The 24121-nt window shown below is 40.2% G+C and overlaps 1 protein-coding gene across 12 annotated transcripts in view; it reads right to left on the minus strand.

Moving 5' to 3' along the window:
* The window catches only part of PTPRA (protein tyrosine phosphatase receptor type A), a 165350-nt gene that overhangs the window by 61063 nt on the left and 80166 nt on the right, over positions 1-24121 (minus strand). For 6 of the 12 annotated variants that reach the window (XM_033185868.1, XM_033185866.1, XM_033185869.1 and 3 more), the window contains 3 exons: positions 12709-12787; positions 11855-12196; positions 1838-1864 (listed from right to left, as the gene is read on the minus strand). In XM_033185868.1, coding sequence (XP_033041759.1) covers positions 1838-1864; positions 11855-12196; positions 12709-12781 — 442 coding nt within the window. In that variant the 5' untranslated portion in view covers positions 12782-12787. Of the gene's footprint in view, positions 1-1837; positions 1865-11854; positions 12197-12708; positions 12788-15644; positions 15664-20081; positions 20172-24121 lie in introns of those variants that run through there. The other 6 variants (XM_033185871.1, XM_033185864.1, XM_033185872.1 and 3 more) reach the window with 3 other exon arrangements.

A 24121-nucleotide genomic window follows, 5' to 3' on the forward strand; every position in this document is an offset into this window, starting at 1 on the left:
GCTGGTCTTTAACTCCTGACCTTGTGATCCACCCACCCGCCTCGGCCTCCCAAAGTGCTGGGATTACAGGCGTGAGCCACTGCACCTGGCTGGAATACATTTTAAAAATAATATGCATGAGAAAACAACCAGTTTCCTGGACTTCAGAAGAGGAAGAAAAGTTGCCCTTCCTCTCATTTCTTTTTGTTTTGACAATTAAAACATCAGACCCTACTGTTCAAAAGCACCCCAAAGACCAGTGCATAAAAACATGTAGCCCCTAATTAATCTGCATAAGACATAACTGCTTATCAAACCCATTGTAACACAAATATTTCCAAACAGCTGGCTTATTTATCAAAAAGCATTTGGCTTAAAATTAGAATGTGATATCCAAATTTATAGCAATACTTCTAAAGATCTGTTCTGGTAAAATTATCATTAGATTTTGGGACTTTAGAGACTGCTGAGAATACCGATGCATTTTCAGTTACCTGATTGGAATTATACAAAATTATTTTTTGACTTAAGAAAGGAGATTTATTACATTAATAGTCTTTACATATGTCACAATTAGCAACAATCTAGGTAACTAACGTAATTTTATTTTTTTAATCACAACATGGAAACTACTTAATTAGGTAGGTAAAGTAGGTATGATATCTGGGGCAAGAAAAGGCTGAATATTATGAAAATATATACTAAATAGAGGAAGGAGTCAACAGATCTTATGTTTCATCTTGAAGCCTACCACTTTGACTTCTGACTTTATTGTAAGGCTGGTTAAAAGAGCAGTTTTAGGGAGCATATAAATATCTACCACAAAAAAACCTATTTAAGTCTACATTTGATAGAATCTGGCAAGTGAATCTGAAGAGCAAAGACACTGTATTAATCCAATATTTAGTTCTCAAGTTTAGGAAAGTGAGATCTGGAAAAGTGAGGGAAATCTATACACAGTATGGTAACACTTCACTACGTATAAATAGTGAAGTGTTATACAATGGCAGATGGACATCACATAAAGGATCAGAGTACCCACTTTTCTGACTCAAATGCTCCCTACTTAGTGGGACTTCATACGCCTCCCAGTGTTCCATTACTTAATTACACAGGGAAAATTGTGTATGGTTAAATAATGGAATCAGACAAAAACTCGTCTGATTTGATAAAATAGAAAATTATGATAAAAATACTGCTTCAAACAGTAACATTTTAAAAATTCAAATGTAATAATCACTTCTTAGAATGTTACATGATCTCTTTCTCTTTCGCTCATGCTCTTTGATAGCAGCCTTACTGTCATTCTAGGCAAAATGTGCCACACTTCTGCAGACAAACACCTACTCTCTAGTGACCAGGGACTCAGTAGTCCAGCTTAAATCACAGATACAACATCTCAGGCCACAGAGACTTTACATTAAAGGGCTGAAAATCCTTAAAATCCATATAAAGCCACAAAGGGTTGACATTTTATAGACCGGGGAAAAACAACACAAAGAATGTTTAAAGGGAACTGTGGCCTAGAAATCAGAAGTAACTCATGGTATAGAAATTATGACCTAGTATCACCAAAAAGTAATGTTAACAAGGTGACATGACAAAGTAAGATATATTTTGTTACTTGTTAAAACATATCATAGCTGTTAGAATCCATAGTCTATATTAAAAAGCATACTGAATACAGTACTTGTTTCCATTTCTCTTCTCTAGAGATTAACACGGAAATAACTTAAGGGAAAGTAAACAAACAACACAGCCACAGATGCACACGGTTACTACAGACTATGAGCAGAGGAAATAGATGAATACTGTACACTGTGTAAAAGCAACAACAGATACAAGGTGAGCAGCTCACCTCTTCTGTCCTTCGAGTCAGAATTACCTGTGTAATAAGTAAAAAATAGAAACATTCATTCAGGTTAAAGAAACACATTACAATTCAATTTAGAGTACAACAAAACAAGTTCCAGGATTAGGAATGCTTTTCTCCATAAGGCATCCTCCAACAACTGGGAAACAAGACTGCCTAGATTCACTAAACTTCAGACAGTGGTCTGGCCTTCTCCCTGGGTACATAAATAGTGCAGCATCAATATTCATAAAAAGTACAAGAATGCAAAGAGAACACATGTTATTAGAGGACTTTATGTCTTTTTCTATATTAAAATTCAAGAGGGCAAAATTAAGTAAGGATATAAAAGACCAAAATGATAAGTAATAAAATCTAACTGGTATATACCAAACTCTACACACTAACAGAGAAAACCTTCTTTTCAAAGGCTAGTGAAATATCCACAGCCCTTATAAACTCCATCAATAGAAACAGTACAATATTCTTTTGTCCCAATGCAATAAAATTAGAAATTGACAAAGTAAGAAAACACTTGAAAATAAAAATCAAAACCAAAATGAGGCCTGGTGTGGTGGATCACCTGAGGTCAGGAGTTAGAGACCAGCCTGGCCAACATGGTGAAACCCCGTCTCTACTAAAAATACAAAACAAATTAGCTGGGCGTGGTGGCGGGTGCCTATAATCCCAGCTACTTGGGAGGCTGAGGCACGAGAATCACTTGAACCCAGGAGGGGGAGATTGCAGTGAGCTGAGATCATGCCACTGCACTCCAGCCTAGATGACAGAGCAAGACTCTATTTCAAAGAAAAAAAAAAAAATCAAAACCAAAATGGGTCAGGCACAGTGGCTCACGTCTTTAATCCCAGCAGTTTGGGAGGCTGAGGCATGAGAATTGCTTAAACCTGGGAGGTAGAGGTTGCAGTGACCCGAGATTGCACCACTGCACTACAGAATGGGTGACACAGTGAGACTCCATCTCAAAAATCAAACAGATGGCTGGGTGCGGAGGCTCACACCTGTAATCCCAGCTCTCCTGCCAGAGACTATATTTGAGACTCCTTTGTGCTAGATGTAGTAATGTGATGAATTCTAGCCAACGGGATGTGAGCTAAAGCAATGTAACTTCCAGGTCACATCTTTTGGAAAAGAAATGCCCTCTATTCCCTTTGTTCTTCCTTCGCAGTGGTTGGAACAAGAATCCAATGGTGAGAACTATCGCTAACCAAACAGATAAGGGCAATACTGTTAGGATGGCAGTTCCACAAGAGGAAAGGAATTTGGTCCCTACTGAAACGAAGGCCCTGCCCACCTCTGGAATGTAACTAGGGAGAGAAAGACACTTGGGTCTTATTTAAGTCACTGAATTTTGGTATCTTTGTCAGAGCAACTTATAACACATCCTAAAACAACTACCTATAGAAATACCTATGGGATGTGGCTAAAGCTGTGCTTGTGCAAAATTAACAGGAAAGAATGAAATTAAATAAAGCACATTCAATTCAAGAAGATAGAAAAAGCACGAAATAAATCTAAAGAAGGTAGAAAGAAAGTAAAAATCAATGAAATAGAAAACTTAAAAATAAAAGGACTATAAATGCACAATAGCAAGTTCTTCGGAAGAAAAAAGGTAACAAACCTATGAAATAAATGGTTATTCAGCCTAAACAAAAAAAAAGGAGACATAAAATAAACAAAATTTAAAAATGAATAGCTCTGTAGGCTATTATAATAAATAACCACAAGGGAGAACTTTTCCTCATTCAAATATATTTGAAAACATGAATGAAATGGCCAGATGTAGTGGCTCACACCTGTAATCCTAGCATTTTGAGAGACTAAGACAGGAGGATCACGTGAGCCCAGGAGTTCGAGACCAGCCTGGGCAACATGGCAAAACCCCATCTCTACAAAAAAATACCAAAAATTAGCTGGGCATGGTGGAACACGCCTGTAATCCCAGCTACTCGGGAGGCTGAGGTGAAAGGATCACCTGAGCCCAGGAGGTGGAGGCCGCAATGAGCCGAGATCATGCCACTGCACTCCAGCACTGGGCAACAGTGAGACCCTGTCTTAAAAAAAAAAAAAAAAAAGTATTTTTTAGTGTAAACTTAAATCCTTTCCATGTAGCAAAGCAAAACACTAAAAATTAAAACCTATCAAAAAGAATACACACACAAAGGAAAAATATAGACCAATCGCATTTGGAGATAATTTGTGAATATTTAGACAGAAAATTCTAAATGAAAGAAAAGGAAAACAGAAATAATATCAAACAGACTGCAACAGCTTGTTACAGGAATGATACAATATGGTTGGGCAGCCTTGGCTCACGCCTATAATCCCAGTGCTTTGAGAGGCTGAGGCTGAGGACTGTTTGAGGCCAGGAGTTTATGACCAGTCGGGGCATCACAGTGAGTCCCTGTCTCTGAGAAAATTTAAAAACTAGCTGGACGTGGTGACATGTGCCTATAGTCCTTAGCTACTCAGAAGTCTGAGGTGGGGTCTGCTTAAGTCTGGGAGTTCAAGGTTACAGTGAGCCATGATCGTGCCACTGTACTCCAGCCTGGATGACTCAAAGGAAAAGACTTAAAGCAAAGCAAAGGTCAACAGGAAAGAAAAATTAAGAAGATTAAATAATTAATTCAGAGCAAGACTCTGTCTCTAAAAAATAAATAAATAAAAACCGGCCAGGTGTGGAGGCTCACGCCTATAATCCCAGCACTTTGGGAGGCCGAGGCAGGTGGATTACGGGGTCAGGAGTTCGAGACCAGGTTGGCCAACACAGTGAAACCTCGTCTCTATTAACATACAAAAAATTAGCCAGGCGTGGTGGTGTAAGCCTGTAGTCCCAGCTACTCAGGAGGCTGAGGCAAGGGAATCACTTGAAACCGCAAGGTGGAGGTTGCAGTGAGCTGAGATTGCACCACTGCACTCCAGCCTGGTGACAGACTCCATCTCAAAACCAACCAACCAACCAACCAACCAAGGAACAGAATCCGCTACAGAAACAGACCAAAAGAGAAAAACATCATTCAGATCTTGCTCATTGATCCTGAACAGGCAACTGGCAAAATTTAACATCCATTCCTGACATAAATGCTCATTAAATCCTGAACACAATAAAATATGTTTATCTCAACTCAAGAGTCAGTACCATGCATAATGAAGAACCACTGAAAGTGTCCTCCTTAGTGTCAGATACAAGAGAATGCTGTCTGCATTTACCAGCTGCTTAACTTTGTTCTGGAGGTATTCATCAATGCAATTAAACAGAAGAAAAAGAAAGTTCTACAAATTTGGAAGATATATGCAGATGAGATGACCTGAAGCCCTAATAATTAATGAAGAAAATTACTTCCAACACTAACAGGGTTTAAGGTGGCCAGCACAAAATGTCTCTACAAAAATCAGTAGCCTTCGTATCCCCAACAGCAGCCAGTCAGAAGATATGATGGAAGAAAATGCTCCATTTATAATAACAAAAACAGAAGATTTAAAAAAAAAACACAGACTTCAGAAAATGGAATATATTGCATTCTTGGATAGTTAGACTCAACATCTTTAAGATGCCATTTTCTCTGTTAATCTACATATTTAACATGATCAATACAAACTTTTTTTCCTGCTGGACAAGTTGATTCTAATGTTTATAGTAACAATTGCTAACAAAATTCTGAAAAATAAAATTAACAAGGAATGACTCATTCTACCAGATATTAAATACTTTACAAAGTTACAATTATTGAGACAGCGGGGCTTTGCACATGGACAGGGGAAAAGATTAATAGAAAATAAGATGAATGTTCCCAAATACTCAAATAAATATGAAGAGGTAAATAAATATCTGAATTCAATATATAAAATGGGTGGCATTTCAAATCAATGAGGAAAAATAAATTATTAAGGGGTATTGGGACAAGTTAGATATTTGGGGAAAAACAGATCCATAGCTCACACTCTGCATCAGAATAAATTCGAGATAGACCTAAGTGCGTGTACACACACACATACACACACACACACGTGCGCGCGTGAAACCACAGAAGTCCAGAAGAAAATTATTTTTATAATCTTGGAGTAAGGAAAACCTTCCTAAATATGACCCAACTCCTAGAAAACTTAAAATAAACTGAGAAATATTTAAATTAAAAAAATTAAAAATAGCTAACAGTATCTTCTGCAATGCAGAAAATCTAGATGACCACCTAGGGAACAATATTTGCAGTTTTACCATAGACAAAGGACTCATTTCCCAAATGTACAAAGAACATCTACAAACGAGTCAGGAAAATCTTGACACCCTAACAAAAATGGGTAAAGAATATCAACAAAGAATGCTCAGAAAAATATATTTAAATGATCTTTTAAATTACACAAAGTTGCTCAATCTCAGAAAAATGCAAATTAAAGTTATATTGAGATGTTATTTTTCACCTGTCAGATTGGCAGAGATCCAGAAGTTTAATAATTCACCACACTGAAGAGAATTTAGAAAAACAGGCACTTCGACATACTGTTAATAGGAATAGACTTCCTAGCAGAGGGAATTGTGGCTTTATCCATACATTTATAAATGCACACTTAAAATAATTTATTCTACTAATATTCTTATATGTGTCTGAAATGACAAACTGTATTGTTTATAAGAATACTCTGAAAACAATCTTAATGTCCATTTATAGGGGAAACTGGATAAATATATTAAGGTATATCCTTCAATACAGCAGCTCTTTACCAAAACAAAGAACAAGTATGACAGGCTACCTGAAAAAGCAATATGCAGAAATCAACTCAGCATATTTATTACTTATATTATAAATGGAAAAAATGAATATATATGCCTTTTTTTTAAAGGATTTTATTATTGATTTATTTTCAAAAGGTATTCTAGGCTGGGCGCAGCAGCTCACACCTGTAATACCAGCACTTTGGGAGGCTGAGGCGGGCGGATCATAAGGTCAGGAGTTCGAGACCAGCGTGGCCAACATGGTGAAACACTGTCTCTAATAAAAATACAAAAAATAGCTGGGTGTGGTGGTGGGCATCTGTAATCCCAGCTACCCAGGAGGCTGAGGCAGGAGAATCGTTTGAACCCAGGAGGCAGAGTTTGCAGTGTGCCGAGATTGCGCCATTGCACTCCAGCCTGGGTGACACGGTGAGACTGTCTCAAAAAAATAAAAAAAATGTAAAAAAAGGTATTCTACTTTTTTACTTGTCACTGATTTTTTTTTTTTTTTTTGAGATAAGAGTCTCCAGTCTCACTCTGTTCCCCAGGCTGTAGTGCAGGGACTTGACACTACAACCTCCACCTCGCAGGTTAAAGCAATTCTCATGTCAGCCTCCCAAATAGCTGGGATTACAAGTATGTGCCAATAAGTTTGACTAATTTTTTTTATTTTTAGTAGGTAGAGGGTTTTGCCATATTGGCTAGGCTGGTCTTGAGCTCCTGGCCTCAAGTGATCCATCCACCTTGGACTCCTAAAGTGCTGGGATTACAGGAGTGAGCCACCCGGCCTACTTATTTTTGAGATGAGGTCTTCCTCTGTTACCCAGACTGGAGTACAGTGGTGCAATCACAGCTCACTGCAGCCTCAACTGCCAGGACTCAAGTAATCCTCCTGCCTCAGCCCTAAGTAGCTGGGACCACAGGCATGAGTCATTAGGCCCTGCTAATTTCTTTTTTTTTTTTTTGAGGCGGAGTCTCGCTCTGTCTCCCGGACTGGAGTGCAGTGGCCGGATCTCAGCTCACTGCAAGCTCCGCCTCCCGGGTTTACGCCATTCTCCTGCCTCAGCCTCCCGAGTAGCTGGGACTACAGGCGCCCGCCACCTCGCCCAGCTAGTTTTTGTATTTTTAGTAGAGACGGGGTTTCACCGTGTTAGCCAGGATAGTCTCGATCTCCTGACCTCGTGATCCACCCGTCTCGGCCTCCCAAAGTGCTGGGATTACAGGCTTGAGCCACCGCGCCCGGCCGGCCCTGCTAATTTCTAAATCATTTGTAGAGATGAGGTTTTGCTATGATGCTTAGCCTGGTCTCAAACTCCTGGGCTCAAGTGATCCTCCTGCCTCAGCCTCCCAACATGCTGGAATTACAGGTGTAAGCCACTGTGCCTATCTGGCCTTTATTTTTAAAAGGAGAAAAAGACTCAAAGCAAAGATCAACAGGAAGGAAAAATTTTAAAGATTAAAGAATTAGGCTGGGCGCGGTGGCTCACGCCTGTAATCCCACCGCTTTGGGAGGCCGAGGCGGGCGGATCACAAGGTCAGGAGATCGAGACCACAGTGAAACCCCATCTCTACTAAAAATACAAAAAATCAGCCGGGCGCGGTGGCGGGCGCCTGTAGTCCCAGCTACTCAGGAGGCTGAGGCAGGAGAATGGCGTGATCCCAGGAAGTGGAGCCTGCAGTGAACCGAGACCGCGCCACTGCACTCCAACTGGGGGACAGAGCGAGACTCCGTCTCAAAAAAAAAAAAAAAAAGAATTAATTCAGGATACATCCAATATCCAAATAATAAGAATTTGAGAAAAGAAAAAAAAGGAAGAGGGGGAGAAGGTTTCAAAGAAATGGGAGAAAATTTTCAGAAATGCAAGATCAAGGCTCCAAAGGGCCTATTAAGTATCTATAATAACGAAAAAGACCCACACCAAGATACATCTCTGTGAAATTTCAGGATACCAATGATAAAGAGAAGATCCTAGAAAGCATACAAATAATTAGGAATTAAGATAGCAGTAAAATCCTCCAAACCTAGTAAGCAGGTGTCAGGGCAATACTTTAAAAATTCTGGGGGAAAAATAGTCCTCAAATTCTATGCACAGCCCTAAAGATATTTTTAGACACGTAAGGTCTCATGCAATTTGCCTCCCATGGACCCCTTTTCTCAAGAATCTACCGAATGATGAGAGGAGACAAGAAAGAAGACAATATGGAAGTCAGGAAGCAGCAGCAAGAGGAATTCCCAGAATGACAGAGAAGGGAAATCCCAGGCTGATATATCTGTGCAGTAGCCCTAGAGATCAACAAGCCTAGACTGGAATAAGACAATGGAGGGCTCAGGAGGAATTTCTAGAGGTAAAAAAGAAATAGATTATCTAATAAATCTCACTTTGTAAGAAAGCTGTTTTGAGAGGCTCTGGAGAGCATGGTAAGAATTGAGTAGCAACAACTTGTTGAGACATGGTCTCACTTTGTCACCCAGGCTGGAGTGCGGTGATATGAACACAGCTCACTGAAACCTCAACCTCCTGGGCTTAAGCAATCCTCCCACCTCAGCCTCCTGAGTAGCTGGGACTACAAGCACATGTACCCATGCCCAGCTAATTTTTGTATTTTTTGTAGAGATGGAGTTTCACGATGTTCCCCAGGCTGGTCTCAAACTCTTCAGCTCAAGTGATCTGTCCACCTGGGCCTCCCAAAGTACTGGGATTACAGGTGTTAGCCAGTGTGCCTGGCCTGACTAAACAGAAAACTAAATAAACAAAAAATAAGGCAATTATTAAATCCAGAAAAAAAAACTGTACAAGAAAGAAAAACAATCCATTTATATTTATAGCTCAGCAATGAATATTTCATAATTACAATATACATCAAATACTGATTTAATAAAAAACTGTAACTGTTACAGGAGGACTGGTAAAATCGTGGTGATAAGTGGGATATGGGGTTTAAGACCATGAAATTCCCATGTGCAATAATGGTTTGTTGTGTTTTACTCATCTTGAATGAATGCCACTAGAGAAATGTAGTCTCAGTCTCCTATGACATGAAATGTGCTAAATGTACAATAACTAGACTCTTAGCTGTGGCACAATTTGGACCTAAGTCAGTTTACGGAAAACTAAGTTCCCTACAAGCAGAGTGGAAAGACTGTAAAAGTGAGAAATAGTCCTAACTTGTCAGCCTTGAGATCTAAAGCAAATCACTTAACCTCTATATATAGTCTGAAATTAAGCATCTCTTAAAAGGAGATGATTATCCATGGTCATGTCACAGAACTGTTAAATGAAAGACAGTACAGAATAGAACATGGGCTGTCCAGTCAGTCAGGCCTGTGTTAGTCTCTACCTTTTCCATTCACTCATTCAGTTTGTACAAGTTATTCTGCTTTTCTCCCTAAGCAATGGCCACAACCCAACATTTTATGTTGTTACTAAAATTTCAAAAAATTGTATGTAACATTAAAAGAATAAACATGGAACTGGATCATCCATTAAAACAAAACAAAACAGGCCGGGCGCAGTGGCTCAAGCCTGTAATCCCAGCACTTTGGGAGGCCGAGATGGGCGGATCACGAGGTCAGAAGTTCGAGACCATCTTGGCTAACACGGTGAAACCTCGTCTCTACTAAAAAATACAAAAAGCTAGCCGGGCGAGGTGGCTGGCGCCTGTAGTCCCAGCTAGTCGGGAGGCTGAGGCAGGAGAATGGCGTAAACCCGGGAGGCGGAGCTTGCAGTGAGCTGAGATCCGGCCACTGCACTCCAGTCCGGGCGACAGAGCGAGACTCCGTCTCAAAAAACAAAACAAAACAAACAAAACAAAACAAAACTAGTGGTGGCCCGCTAAAGTGATTTCATGAATTGTGTCATGACCTGTACATTGAAAAACATTCCACAAACTACAGTTTCATCATTGTAAAATACTTTTACCTATAAAGCATAAAACAGAACTTACCTCACAGGATTATTCTAGAAAACTCTTAGTACAATGCCTAGCACACAGTAATAACTATGACAAAACTATATTAACTTTAAAGCACAAAGCAAGTGTCAGACATTACTTGTCTGCAGTCCCCTATTTCATCAAGAATAGTGGGATGCCATCTGCATTAAAGGTACCTTCACATATTTTACTGGGAACTATCAAAGCAATAATCACAACAATACTAACAGCTCACACTTAAAAATAGTGCTTAACCTGTGCAGGCATCTTTGTAAGTGCTTTACCCATATTAACTTGTTTAATCCTAATATCTCCTCTATGAGGTAAGAACTATTACTATCACTCATTCTTGTTTCATAGACAAACTGAGGTAGAGAGATCAAGTAAGCCAGCTATGCCATAAACATGACTGGTTTATGGAAGAGCTGGGATTCAAACTCAGTGTGGTACTAAAGACTGCCCTCTTAACTGCAAATGCTGTTTGTCTTTATGGTAGAAAATATGGGGAAAAGCTGGCAAGTGAAGGGTCTGAGTTATAAGGCATAGTAAAAGATATCATCTGTAGCAATAAATGAGAATCAACTGAGCAAGCAGTTCCTGAATGTTCCCCATGAGCGAGACGTGATTCTGCTTAGGGGCACTCACCATCTAACTGGGAAAAAATTAGAGCCAAAGGGCTGGGGAACACAGACGAGGAAAGAGTGATTTTTGCTAGAAAAGGGATAACAGTTACATTTACTCCTCACAGAAGCCCTTTGAGGGTCTCTCTAATCCTCTTTTACAGACAAGGTACCTAAGGTTCAAAGAGGTCAGAAACTTGTCTTACCTGTCCTGGTCTCAGACCCACGTCTCTGATTTTATCCTTGGGACTATTGCTTCAACCTGAGGCCCTGAACAACTGGCACTGCAATGTAACCATTTCCCAGAGCCTCTCTAATGACACCCCTGGCCACTGGCCTCCCACGCCATACCTAATTGTCATGGACATCAATATCCATTCTCCTTTCCATCGTCTCCATGGATCCCTCCCTTTTCAAACCTAATCTTATTACTCATTCTCTGTGTCTTTTCATCTTCAGTCTCTTGCATCGTCAGTGAGCTCCTCTCTTTCTCTTTTTAAGCCTTCTTCTCTACCTTTAAACACATTTAAGTCCTCTCAATCTAACCAGGATCCCACCTAGCAGAATGATATTCTCCAGAATCTTTCTTCTTTCCTCTTCACTCATGCTAACCAGATATGCCTAAAAATTCCAAATATAGGTTTCATTACTTCACTTGAGCAATTTTACTTACTTGAAGAAATTTTAAGGCTAGGAAACACAAACAAAGAGCAAAAGAATAAAGAGAATCATCTCTAGTACCTGAAGGAGGGAAAGCTTCTGGAGTGGTTGCTGCGGTGCTGGAATTCCCCTCCCAGGGTTCTGTTCTGGCATCCGTGAACTGGTTATCTGGAAGCCACGTTTCATTTGGTGAAATTGTAGTGCCTATAGAATTGGTGCTTGCTGTTCTTGTGGTCCCATTGTCAGAGTCTGAAGAATTGACAGTGGTTAAATAGGTGGGTCCCAGAGTTATATTTGGGCTGAATGTTGGTGCCACAGAAAGAGAAGTTAGTGAAGAAGTTGGATTTGAAGTTTTGGCCTCTTCTTTAACTGGTTCTGCCGTTGATGAGTTAATTAATCTTGTAATTCCTACAGAAGGTGCAACTACAAACACCAAAAAACAAGCAAATATCACATGAAGAATGTGAGGCTAAAAGGTTGTGAGACACAAAGCAGCAAGCCTTAATAAACTCTCAAACATATGGAGACCAAGCAAAGACCAACCCCCCAATACCCACCCACCCGCTATGTTTTTATTTAATGCTGGACCTTTCCTACCTCCTCCAAAGGACTACGGTTTAAGGGAGAAAGACATAAGATTCTTCACTCAGTTTCTCAGAAACCATATACAGAGTTGTAAATGTCAACAGTTTATTTTACTTTTCAGGAAATAACACATAATCTCTTTGATTTATTTAAAGCAGTTATATGTATGAAAAACAATGCTGAGCATTCAATACAATTCCAAGATTTCTGAAGACATCTATTTTACCATCACTTTGAATAAAATTTTTATATTTCTTTCTTCAAATACTATCTTGGTTTTCAAATTTGGCTCATTAAATGTGAAAGCAAAATTTCATTTCAAATAGCAGCCTTATCAAATTACAATTTACCTGTGGTAGCATTGTTGGCACTGACACATATCAGACCACTGCCAAGCAGAACAAGAGTGAACCAGGAATCCATGCTTATCTGGAAAACAGGGAGCCATGTTAGATGAGGTCCTCATGACTATGTCTGAGCTGGTCACCAGAAGAGTATTCTGGATTTCCAAGCTATTAAAATGTGTGACTAAACCAATGATCTTTTGGGATCCTGATATGCATGCTTCCTCAGATATCCAATAACTAACTGAGTCTTTATAAAGACTGACTATCCCTTATCTAAAACGGTTGAGGACTAGCAGTGTTTCAGATTTTTTTTTTTTTTAAAGAGATAGGGTCAGGCTCTGTTGCCCAAGATGGAGACAGTGGTATGATCATAGTTCAGTGCAGCCTCTACCTCCTGGACTCAAGTGATTCTTCTGCCTTAGCCTCCTGAGTAGCTAAGACTACAGGCATGTATCACCATGCCTGGCTAATTTTTAAAATTTTCTGTAGAGACAGAGTCTCACTATGTTGCCTAGGCTGCTCTCAAACTCTTGGGTTCAATTGATCCTCCTGCCTCAACCTCCCAAAGTGCTATGATTACAGGTGTGAGCCCCCACACCCAGTCCCTAATCCAAATTTTGAATCCAAAATGTCCCAGTGAGCATTTCTTTTGAGCATCATGTCTGTGCTCAAAAAGTTTCAAATTTTGGAGCATTTCATATTTTGGGATTAGAGATATCCAAACCGTAAAAATAAAAATAAGTCTTAATAGGACTCCTTTTTTATTTTTTTTGAGACAGAGTCTCGCACTGTTGCCTGAGCTGGAGTGCAATGGTGTGATCTTGGCTCACCGCAACCTCCGCCACCTGGGTTCAAGCGATTTCTCCTGCCTCAGCCTCCCAAGTAGCTGAGATTACAGGCATGTGCCACCATGACCGGTGAATTTGTTTGTATTTTTAGTAGAGATGGGGTTTCTCCATGTTGGTCAGGATGGCCTCACACTCCCGACCTCAGGTGACCTGCACACCTCAGCCTCCCAAAGTGCTGGGATTACAGGTGTGAGCCATCGCGTCTGGCCCAAAAAACTTTTTAAAAAAAGTCACCTGTGCTAGACTGCAGCTTTGTGGGTGAGAGCTAGGGAGCTGTCCCTTTTAAAGATCCCAAGTTGATTGCTAGGTGCAGCTTTACAGTTTTCAGAGTGAGAAGTATGGAGAAGGTAGGCTGACTGCACTGATGTACTGCTGCCCTTCAAGGAACACATTACATAGCTGTTCTCAATCTTTATGCCACCTCAAGCCACGTAAGATAGTAGCACGTTCCCACCAGTAATAGCGGTTTGTTCATCCATTCAGATTTTTATGCCCTATACTGAGCTAATGCTAGAGAAATAACTGGGGAGCAATACACTCACAAGCCCCATCTTCACAGGACTCACAGTCTAAAGTGTTCAACATGGTAGTGACTCTCCAAGGGAAATAGGACATACATCCTTAGGGGACACATGAAAATCTTAGGGGTACAGAGGAAGAGAGGGAGATGTAGGTGGTTCATATACACCCCAGGAGTCTGCCCCTGGTGCCAGCAGCGGTGCCTAGCAGGGAGATGGATTTAACAGTTGCCTTCAGGTGCACCCACATGAGATTTTGACCATTTCCCCATTCTTCCTAGGCTGTGATCATTAAACCAGTGATATACTGTTAGATTTTCATAAAACTTACATTTTTATAACTCTGTGGAAGATCTGGATAGTGAATTAACATTGATCTCTGGCAGAACCCAGCTCAATTACTACCTGAGCCTATTCCAAAATTGGAAACTCAAACAATTTCCTTCACAAGGGTCAAAAAACAAGTGGAAGGCTGACTCTTATACATGTATACATGTCTATTCTTGATAAATCAATAGAAAATGGTTTTGGGAAAAATAACTACATATTTGAGGGGAGGGAATTAGACCACCATCTCATTCCATACACCAAAATAAATTCCACATAGGTTTAGAAACTAAATGTTTGAAAAACACATTTTAAAAGAAAATAAATGAATATGTGAACTCAGGATGAGGAAAAAGTTTCTAAGTATAAAAGGCAATGTAAGAAATCATAAAGGTAGAAGTAGAATATCTCACAGCAGAAAAAATAAAAGCTTCTAAACATAAAGAAGCCCATCACAAACAATGTTTATGGATAGGAAGTCTCAATATTGTCAAGATGTCAGTTTTTCCCAAATAAGTCTATGGATTCAATGCAATATCAATCATAATCTCAGCAAGTTATTTCGTGAATATAAAAAGGCTGATTCTAAAGTTTACATGGAGAGACATTAAGATTATGAAGGGGCAACTCAATATTAAAGAAGAGTCAAAGATTAATGCTATTGGACTTCAAGACTTACTTTAAAGTTATAGTAATTAAGACAGTGTGGTATTAGCAAAAGACAAGACAAATAGATCAATGGAACAGAACAAAGATCATAAACAGACCCACATAAATATAGTCAACTGACAAAGGAGCAAAGACAATAAAATGGAGCAAGACAGTCTTTTCAACAAATGACACGAACTGGACAGCTACATACAGAAAAATTAATCCATATCAGACCTTATATCTTTCACAAAAATTAACTAAAAATGAATCACAGACCTAAATATCAATCATAAGACTATAAAATGCCAAGAAGATAACAGGAGAAAATATAGATGACTTTGGGTATGGTGAGAACTTTTTAGATATAACATCAAAGGCATGATCCATGAGAACATAACTGAGAGTCTGGACTTTATTAAAATATAAAATGTCTACTCTGTGAAAGACAATGCCAAGAGAATGAGAGGACAAGCCACAGACTAGGAGAAAATGTTTGCAAAAGATACATCTGACAAAGGACAGAGAATTCTTAAACTCAACAAGAAAACTAACAACTAGATTAAAAATAGGCAAAAGACCTGAACAGACATCTCACCGAAGAAGATATACAGTACGGCAAATAAGCATCTGAAAAGACACAGAACATCAAGACATTAGGGAATTGCAAATTAAAACAGGATACCACTACACATCTATTAAAATGGATTTTGGTTTTAAAATCCAAAACATTTGAGAATACTACATGTTTGTAAGAATATGGAGCAGTAGGAACTCTCATTCACTGCTTGTGGGAATGTAAAATGGTACATCCACTTTGGAAGGCAGTTTGGTAGTTCTCAAAAAAATAAATATGCTCTTAACATATGATCCAGCAATTGTGCTCCTTGGTATTTACCCAAATGAGATGAAAACTTATGCCATTAAAAAAAACCTGCACATGGACGTTTATAGCAATTTATTTATAATTGCCACAACTGGGAGCAATCAAGATATCCTTCAGTAGGTGAATGGATAAATAAGTGATGGCACATCCAGACAATGAAATATTACTCACTGCTAAAAAGAAATAAGCTAAAAACATGAAAATACATAGAAGAAACTCAAACACATATTACTAAGCAAAAGAAACCAATGTGAAAAACCATGGAGACAGTAAAAGATCACTGGTTAAAAAAAAACAAGGAAAAAAAAAGTCCAGGTGTGGTGACATATGCCTGTAATCCCAAAACCTTGAGAGGCCAAGGCAGGCAAATTGCTTGAGCTCAGGAGTTCAAGACCAGCCTGGGCAACATAGCAGGACCACGTTTCTATAAAAAATACAAAAATTAGCTGGGCATGGTGGTGTGTGCGTGTAGTCTCAGTTACTTAGGAGGTTGAAGTGGGAGGATCACTTGAGCCTGGGAGGTTGAGGCTGCAGTGAGGAGTGATTGCATCACTGCACTCAGGCTTGGGTGACAGAGCAAGACCTTGTTTTTTGTTTTTTGTAAAAAGGGCTGGGCACAGTGGGTGGCTCATGCCTGTAATCCCAGCACTTTGGGAGGCTGACGCAGGCAGATCACGAGGTCAGGAGATCAAGACCATCCTGGCTAACATGGTGAAACCCTGTCTCCACTAAAAAATACAAAAAATTATCTGGGCGTGGTGGCGGGCACCTGTAATCCCAGCTACTCGGGAGGCTGAGGCAGGAGAATGGCATGAATCCAGGAGGTGGAGCTTGCAGTGAGCCGAGATCGCGCCACTGCACTCTGGCCTGGGGGACAGAGCAACACTCCGTCTCAAAAAAAAAAAAAAAATCAGTGGTTGTGGGGCTACGAAAAGGAGAGAGGAGTAAGTAGGTGGAGCAGAGGATTGTCAGGGCAGTCAAACTCTTCTGTATGATAGTACAATGGTAGACACATGTCATTATACATTTATCCAGATCTACAGAACGCACAACACCAAAGCTTGAGTGATAATGAGGAGTCAATATTGGTCCATCAGTTGCAACAAAGGTACCACAGTGGTGCAGGATGTGGATAATGAGGAGGCTGTGCAGGTGTTGGGGGCAGGAGTATTTAGGAACTCTATTTTCTTTTTTTTTGTTTTGAGATGGAGTCTCGCTCTGTCGCCCAGGCTGGAGTACAGTGGTGTAATCTCCAGTGAGTGAGTGGTGCTCACAGAAGAGACCAATCATATGAAATATCCAGTGCTGGCAAGAGTCATATGAAAAGGACTCAAATACTGGTGGGAATAACAATTAGCCTATAATAAAAATTCCTTTCCAGAAAGGTAATACAAGAACAAGGGAAAAGAACAAAAGTAGAGATGGGGTTTCACCATGTAGGCCAGGCTGGTCTTGAACTCCTGACCTCAAGTGATCCACCTGCTTTGGCCTCCCAAAGTGCTGGGATTACAGGTGAGAGCCACTGCACCCGGCCTAACAGTCCATGTTTTTGAAAGTTTTTTGCCTTGTGCTTTCCTTTCACTGAAGACACTGTAAGTGTCTCAGTTTTCTTCCTGTGCCCTAGGCTTGCTATTCTCCTGGATGACTTCAATATCCTCATGGATGACAACCAAAATCCACATCTAGGCTAGCCTCTCAGTTCCTTGACTTCCTTAACTCCAAAGACCCTATCTCTCTACTATACTTGGGCCACTCATGACAATGGCTGTACTCCAGATTCTGTCATTATCCAGAAAAGCCCCCATACTGAATAAATCTTGCCTTCCCACTCTCCAAACCACACTTTCTATCCTTGTAGTTCTGCCTGTTATGCCTACTACACCTGCTCTCTGACCTCACCCAGGCCTTCAGTCTCTTGAACCCCTTTCTAATTCTTTTCAATATCTCTCTGCTCTATCTTTATTTCCTTCTCTAGCAAATCAAGAAAACCTGGTGTCAGTTCAATCATTCTTTTGTCCTAACTTCCCTCGCGACGCTGTTCTTTTACACCAACATAGAAATAAAAATCCCAAACTGTCAGCCCTATACTTGGACTGCCAAATGCTGCTTTAAAAAAAAAAAAAAAATCAAACAACTCATAAGGGTTGTATCACTACAAATCACTATTTCTGCTTCAGTGGAACCCTAAGCACTTCCTGCAGTCTTTCTGTCTTTCCTTAGCTCTCTCCAATTCTCCATAGCGATTACTTCAAATCTCCTTTCCCCTCTAACCATCTCCTCCCACACATTTGGCTGTTGGCCTTGCCTACACTTCCAAGAAAATAAAAGCCATTGGACTGGACACCCTTAACTCACCAGTCACTATATCCAGAAATTTTCCCCTTCCCTGAAATTCCACCCAAGAATCTCAGTCCTTTAGGAACCCTGCATTTTTTTCTACCACCATCTCTAGCTTTAACCCTCCCTTTCATACCAGTTTTTAACACAATTAAGTTTTCAAGGAAGATGAAAAACTTCTTTGCATCTACATCAATCCTCCAGCTATCATGTCTCTACTCTGCTTCATAGCCAAATCTCTAGAAAGGGTTGTCTCCATAGAAATCTGGCTTCTTTTTCCACAATTCCACTAAAACAGCTGCTTCCACATTAAAGAATGACCTTTTTAAACATATTTGCAACTCATTCACAAAGACCAATTTCCCTAATACATAAAGGGTTTACAGATTAAGAAAAAAAGGACCAACAGTCTAAAAGAAAAATGGGTAAACGATATGAAACATAACTCACACACAAAAAAACCATACAGTTCTCTTAAATGTATGAAAAGATGCCCAGCCTCACTGATGATCAGAGAAAGCAATGCTGGGAGATACCATTTTTTATCTATCACACTAGCAAACATAAAAAACTTTGACAATGCTGCACTGGCAAGTGTTTGGGTAAACAGGTACTCTCATATAATCTATAAATATTCATCAGAATTACAAATGCACAACCCCTCTGACACAATTCCACTTCTGGAAATTTATTCCACAGATATATATCCATACTTTCAAAGTGACCCATGTACAAGGTTATTCAATGTAGCACTGTTTTCAAGAGAAGAAAACTGGAAATACCCTTAATGTCTATCAATGGGGGAGAGAGATGTGATTAAATAAACTATGGCTGATTTATTTATTTAGTTTTATTTACTGAGATAGGGTCTTGCTCTCTCACTCTGGCTGGCGTGCAGTGGGACAATCATTGAACTTGGAAGGATAAAGAGTAATTGGCCAAGACAAGGGTGAGACATAGTCTTTCAAACTGAGATGACTTGGGAGCTTAAAAAAGCCTGTCTGGTCATGGGAACAACAAAGACCTAGGTAAGGGCATCATGTGGGGCTTCAACAAATATCTGCTAAACGAATGTAAAAATGGAAGACATGAAAGACCAGGGTGGGTGAGGATAGGGTGGTGCGGGGAAATGCACACAATGAGGCCGGAAGAGGCAGCGATCAGATCATGAAGGGGCCTGGACATCACAATGAAAGTTTTAAATTACCACAGAACACACTGGAGAACTACCAAAGGTTTCATCACAGCGAGGTTAAATGGAACAATTTAGATTTTAGAAACAATGATTGATGGCAGAGTGAAGGATCAACTAGTGGGGTCTGAAGTAAGGAGGGTCACTGACTGAAGCTTTCAGAAGTAATCTAGACAACAAACCAGATGGATCTCACAGCAGGGCAGGAATATCTAAAGGAGACTGAGAAGAGAATTTGTAGGGGTAGAATCGAAGGCTAATGAGATGTTGGAGGTAAGCAAGGCCCAGATGTCTAACTTCAGTGACCTTCAATGCTATAAGCTGGAGGATGACCAGTTTTGGGGAATGTGGTGGGGAAAGTGATGAGGTTAATTTGAACATTGAGAATGTGTGTTATTAGAGTACATGTTGTACCTGTTGGGGGTGGTGGGAAAAAGGACAGAATGGCAGACAGGCAATGACAGAGTAGCTGCCCTGGAAGTCAGGCAGAAAGCCAAAAAAGGGAAGAAGACAGCTCTAAGAGTGAAAAAAGCAGCAATGAGCTAGCCAGGCAGCAGATATCTGAGAAACAAGTAGGCAGGAGTAGGTGGGTGCTGATGAGTAGAAAACTTGGTACATACCACCAGGGGAGGGTGGAGTAGGAACAGCACTCTGAAGAGCTGCCAGTGACAGAAATCAGCTTGAAAAACTGGCAAGCTTCTGAAGAAGTCCTAGAACACCAGATACCAACTTTCATTATAGGTCTTCTCTGGAGAAAGGCAATGTGATAGAGAAGTCCAAAACAAAGAGAAGAGACCTTCCCCAACATTAGTGAAACTAAGGCACTGGAGAGCAGCTCACTTCCATAGACGACATTACATAGAGAATGAAACTAGACTAGTAAGGCTGTGAAATAGATTCTAAAGTTCTACAGCTTCTAAGTTCCACCTAAAACAAGATTCAGTTGGGGACCTTGAAAGACATGAGTCTGGAGGTAAGAAACTCAGTCAGATTACTATAACAAACATACACACACAAAATAGAATTTGGTATAGGTTTATATTGCAGATTAACACAAAGAACAATAGGAAAGTTTATTTGTTCTGCTTAAAGCACAACTTGGAACAAACTACTTGATACATGAAACCAAAGTATAGTATAGGTTATCTGCATAAAGTAAAAAATAAAAACAAACCGGTGACAATTTTGAAAAAGAACAATAAAATGGGAGAAATCTATCTACTCAGTATTAAGGCTTACTATATAGCTACCATATTTAAGACAGTATTAGCAGAGGAACAGACACATAGATCAATGGAGCAAAATTTAGAACCAAACAGACTCACATAAATATGCCCAAATAAAAGTTGCAAAAGCAATTCAATGGACAGCCTTTTCATCAAATGGTACTCAGAAAACGGTATATCTACGTGTGAAACAATAACACTGGACCCTTCCCTTATACCACATGCAAAAATTAACTAAAAATGGGTTGAATATCTAAATTTAAGTCTTAAAACTATAAAACTCAGAAGGAAACAGAGGGCAAAGTTTCACAACATTGGATTTGGCAACAATTTCTTGGATATAACACCAAAAGCACAAGCAACAAAACAAAACACAGATTAAGTAGGACCTCATCAATATTAAACATTTCTGTGAATACTATAATAGAATGAAAAAGCAATCCATGGATGGAAAAAAATGTGTGCCAATCACATATCTGATAAGGAACCGAAATTCAGAATATATAAAGAGCTCCTACAACTCAACAACAAAAACAACCTAATTACTACAATGGGCAAAGGGGCCAGGTGTGGAGGTTCATACCTGTAATCCTAGCACTTTGGGAGGCTGAGGTGAGAGGATGACTTGAGCTTAGAATTTCAAGACCAGCCTGGCCAACACAGTAAGACCTCATCTCTACAAAACACATTTAAAAGTTAGCTAGGGGCCAGGTGTGGTGGCACACGCCTGTAATCCCAGCACTTTGGGAGGCCGAGGTGGGTGGATCACCTGAGGTCAGGAGTTCAAGCCCAGTCTGGCCAACATGGTGAAACCCCATCTCTACTAAAAATATAAAAAATTAGCCAGGCGAGGTGGCGGGCACCTGTAATCCCAGCTACTTGGGAGGCCAAGGGAGGAGAATCACTTGAACCCAGGAAAAGGAGGTTGCAGTTGTAGAGAGCCAAGATCATGCCATTGCACTCCAGCCTGGGCAACAAGAGCAAAACTCTGTCTCAAAACAAACAAAAAGTTAGCCGGGTATGGTGGCATGTGCCTGTAGATCTAGCTACATGGAAGGCTGAGGCAGGAGGACTGCTTGGGTCCAGGAGTTTCAGGTTCCAGTGAGCTACGACTGGTGTCACTTACACCTTGGGTGACAGAGAAAGACCCTGTCTCTTAAAAAAAATAAATAAATAAAACCCGGCCGGGCATGGTGGCTCATCCCTGTAATCCCAACACTTTGGGAGGCTGAGGCAGATGGAGTGTGAGGTCAGGAATTCAAGACCAGCCTGGTCAATATAGTGAAACTCCATTTCTACTAAAAATACAAAAACTAGCTGGGTGTGGTGGCGGGCGCCTGTAGTCCTAGCTACTTGGGAGGCTGAGGCAGGAGAATTGCTTGAACGCAGGAGGCAGAGGTTGCAGTGAGCCAAGACTGCGCCACTACACTCCAGCCTGGGTGACACAGCAAGATTCTGTCTCAAAAAAAAAGAAACACCAAAAAACCTTTTTCATACCCATCAAGATGGCTATTGTTTAAAAAAAAAAAAAAAAAAAGTCAGGCACAGTGGCTCACGCCTATCATCCCAGCCCTAACTAACACGGTGAAACCCCGCCTCTACTAAAAATGCAAAAAATTAGCCAGGCGTGGTGATGCGCGCCTGTAGTCCCAGCTACTCAGGAGGCTGGGGCAGGAGAATCGCTTGAACCCGGGAGGCAGAGGTTGCAGTGAGCCGAGATCACGCCACTACACTTCAGCCTGGGTGACAGAGTGAGACTCTGCCTCAAAATAAATAAATAAATAAATAAATAAATAAAACCCCCTGCCCCCCCCCCCCCCAAAAAAAAACCAGAAAACAACAAGGGTTGGCGAGAATGTTAACAAATTGGAACCCTGAACATTGCTGGTTGGAATGTAAATGGTACCACTACTGTAGAAATCAGTATGGCAATTCCTCAAAAAACTAAATGTATTAACACATGACCCAGCAATTATACTTTTGGGAACATACCCAAAAGAATCGAAAGCAGGAACTCGAATAGATATTTATACACCAACATTCATAGCAGCATTATTCACAATAGTCAAAAGGAGGAAGCAACTTAAGTGTCCATCAACAGATGAATGGATAAATAAAATGTGGCATATACATACGATGGAATGTTAGCCTTAAAAAGGAAGGAAATTCTGACACATGCTACCACATGAAACTTGAAGACATTATACTAATAAGCCAGTCACAAAATTAAAATATTGTATGATTCCACTTATATGAAGTACTTAGAGCAGTCAAACTCATAGAGAAGGAAAACAGAATGATGGTTGCCAGGGGCTGGGTTAAGGAGGAATGAGAAGTTAGTGTTTAAATGTGTACAGAATTTCAGTTAGGGAGGATGAAAAAGTTCTAGAGATGGATGGCAGTGATGGTTGCACAACAATGTGACTATGCTTAATACCACAAAACTGTATACTTAAAAAGAGTTAAAATGTTAAATTTCGTATTATGTGTATATTTAACTACAATTTTTTTTTTTTAAAGATAGGAGAACAAAAAGGCAAATCACAGGCTGGAAGAAAATTTTGCAAAAATTATATCTGACAAAGGATTGGTATCCAGATATATAAAGAACTCTCAAAGCTCAACAGTAAGAAAATAAGTATCCCAACAAAATAATGGGCAAAATATTTGAACAGATATTTTTATCAAATAAGATATATGGAAGGGAAATAAGCACATGAAAGATGCTGCAAACTATTAATCATTAGGGAAATAAAAAGTAAAACATAAAATATCAGCATATGCCCACTAAAGTGACCAAAATTAAAACAACAGCTACACCAAGTGCTGTCAAGGATATGGAGCAATCAGTACCCTCAGACATTTTTGGTGCAAATATAAAATGGTACAATCACTTTGGAATATCATTTGACAGTTTTTCTTTTTTTTGAGATGGAGTCTCACTCTGTCACCAGGCTGGAGTGCAGTGGCATGATCTTGGCTCACCACAACCTCCACTTCCCGGGTTCAAGCGATTCCCTGCCTCAGTCTCCCAAGTAGCTGTAATTACAGGCACGCGTGCCACCATGCCCAGCTAATTTTTGTACTTTTAGTAGAGACAGCATTTCACTATGATGGCCAGGAAGGTCTCGATCTCTTGACCCCGTGATCCGCCTGCCTCGGCCTCCCAAAGTGCTGGGATTACAGGCGTGAACCACTGCGCCTGGCCTTAAAACGTAGATTTCATTGTTATTCAAGTATGATGAGGCCAACAGATCAGGAGGTGATTGCCACTGACAAGATAGTTACTCGCAGTTCCGAAGAGGAAGGCGCACACCATGCCATGCAAGGGCCACATGAGGAAGCACTAGGGTCAGTCAGGAGGCCAACAGAATGGGATGAAAACATGGGCAAGAGCCTTTACGTGGTTTCAGTGGAAGGAATGGACAAGGCAG

The sequence above is a fragment of the Trachypithecus francoisi genome, unplaced genomic scaffold (assembly GCF_009764315.1).
Source record: "Trachypithecus francoisi isolate TF-2019V2 unplaced genomic scaffold, Tfra_2.0 Lachesis_group21, whole genome shotgun sequence".
Taxonomy (NCBI): Eukaryota; Metazoa; Chordata; class Mammalia; order Primates; family Cercopithecidae; genus Trachypithecus; species Trachypithecus francoisi.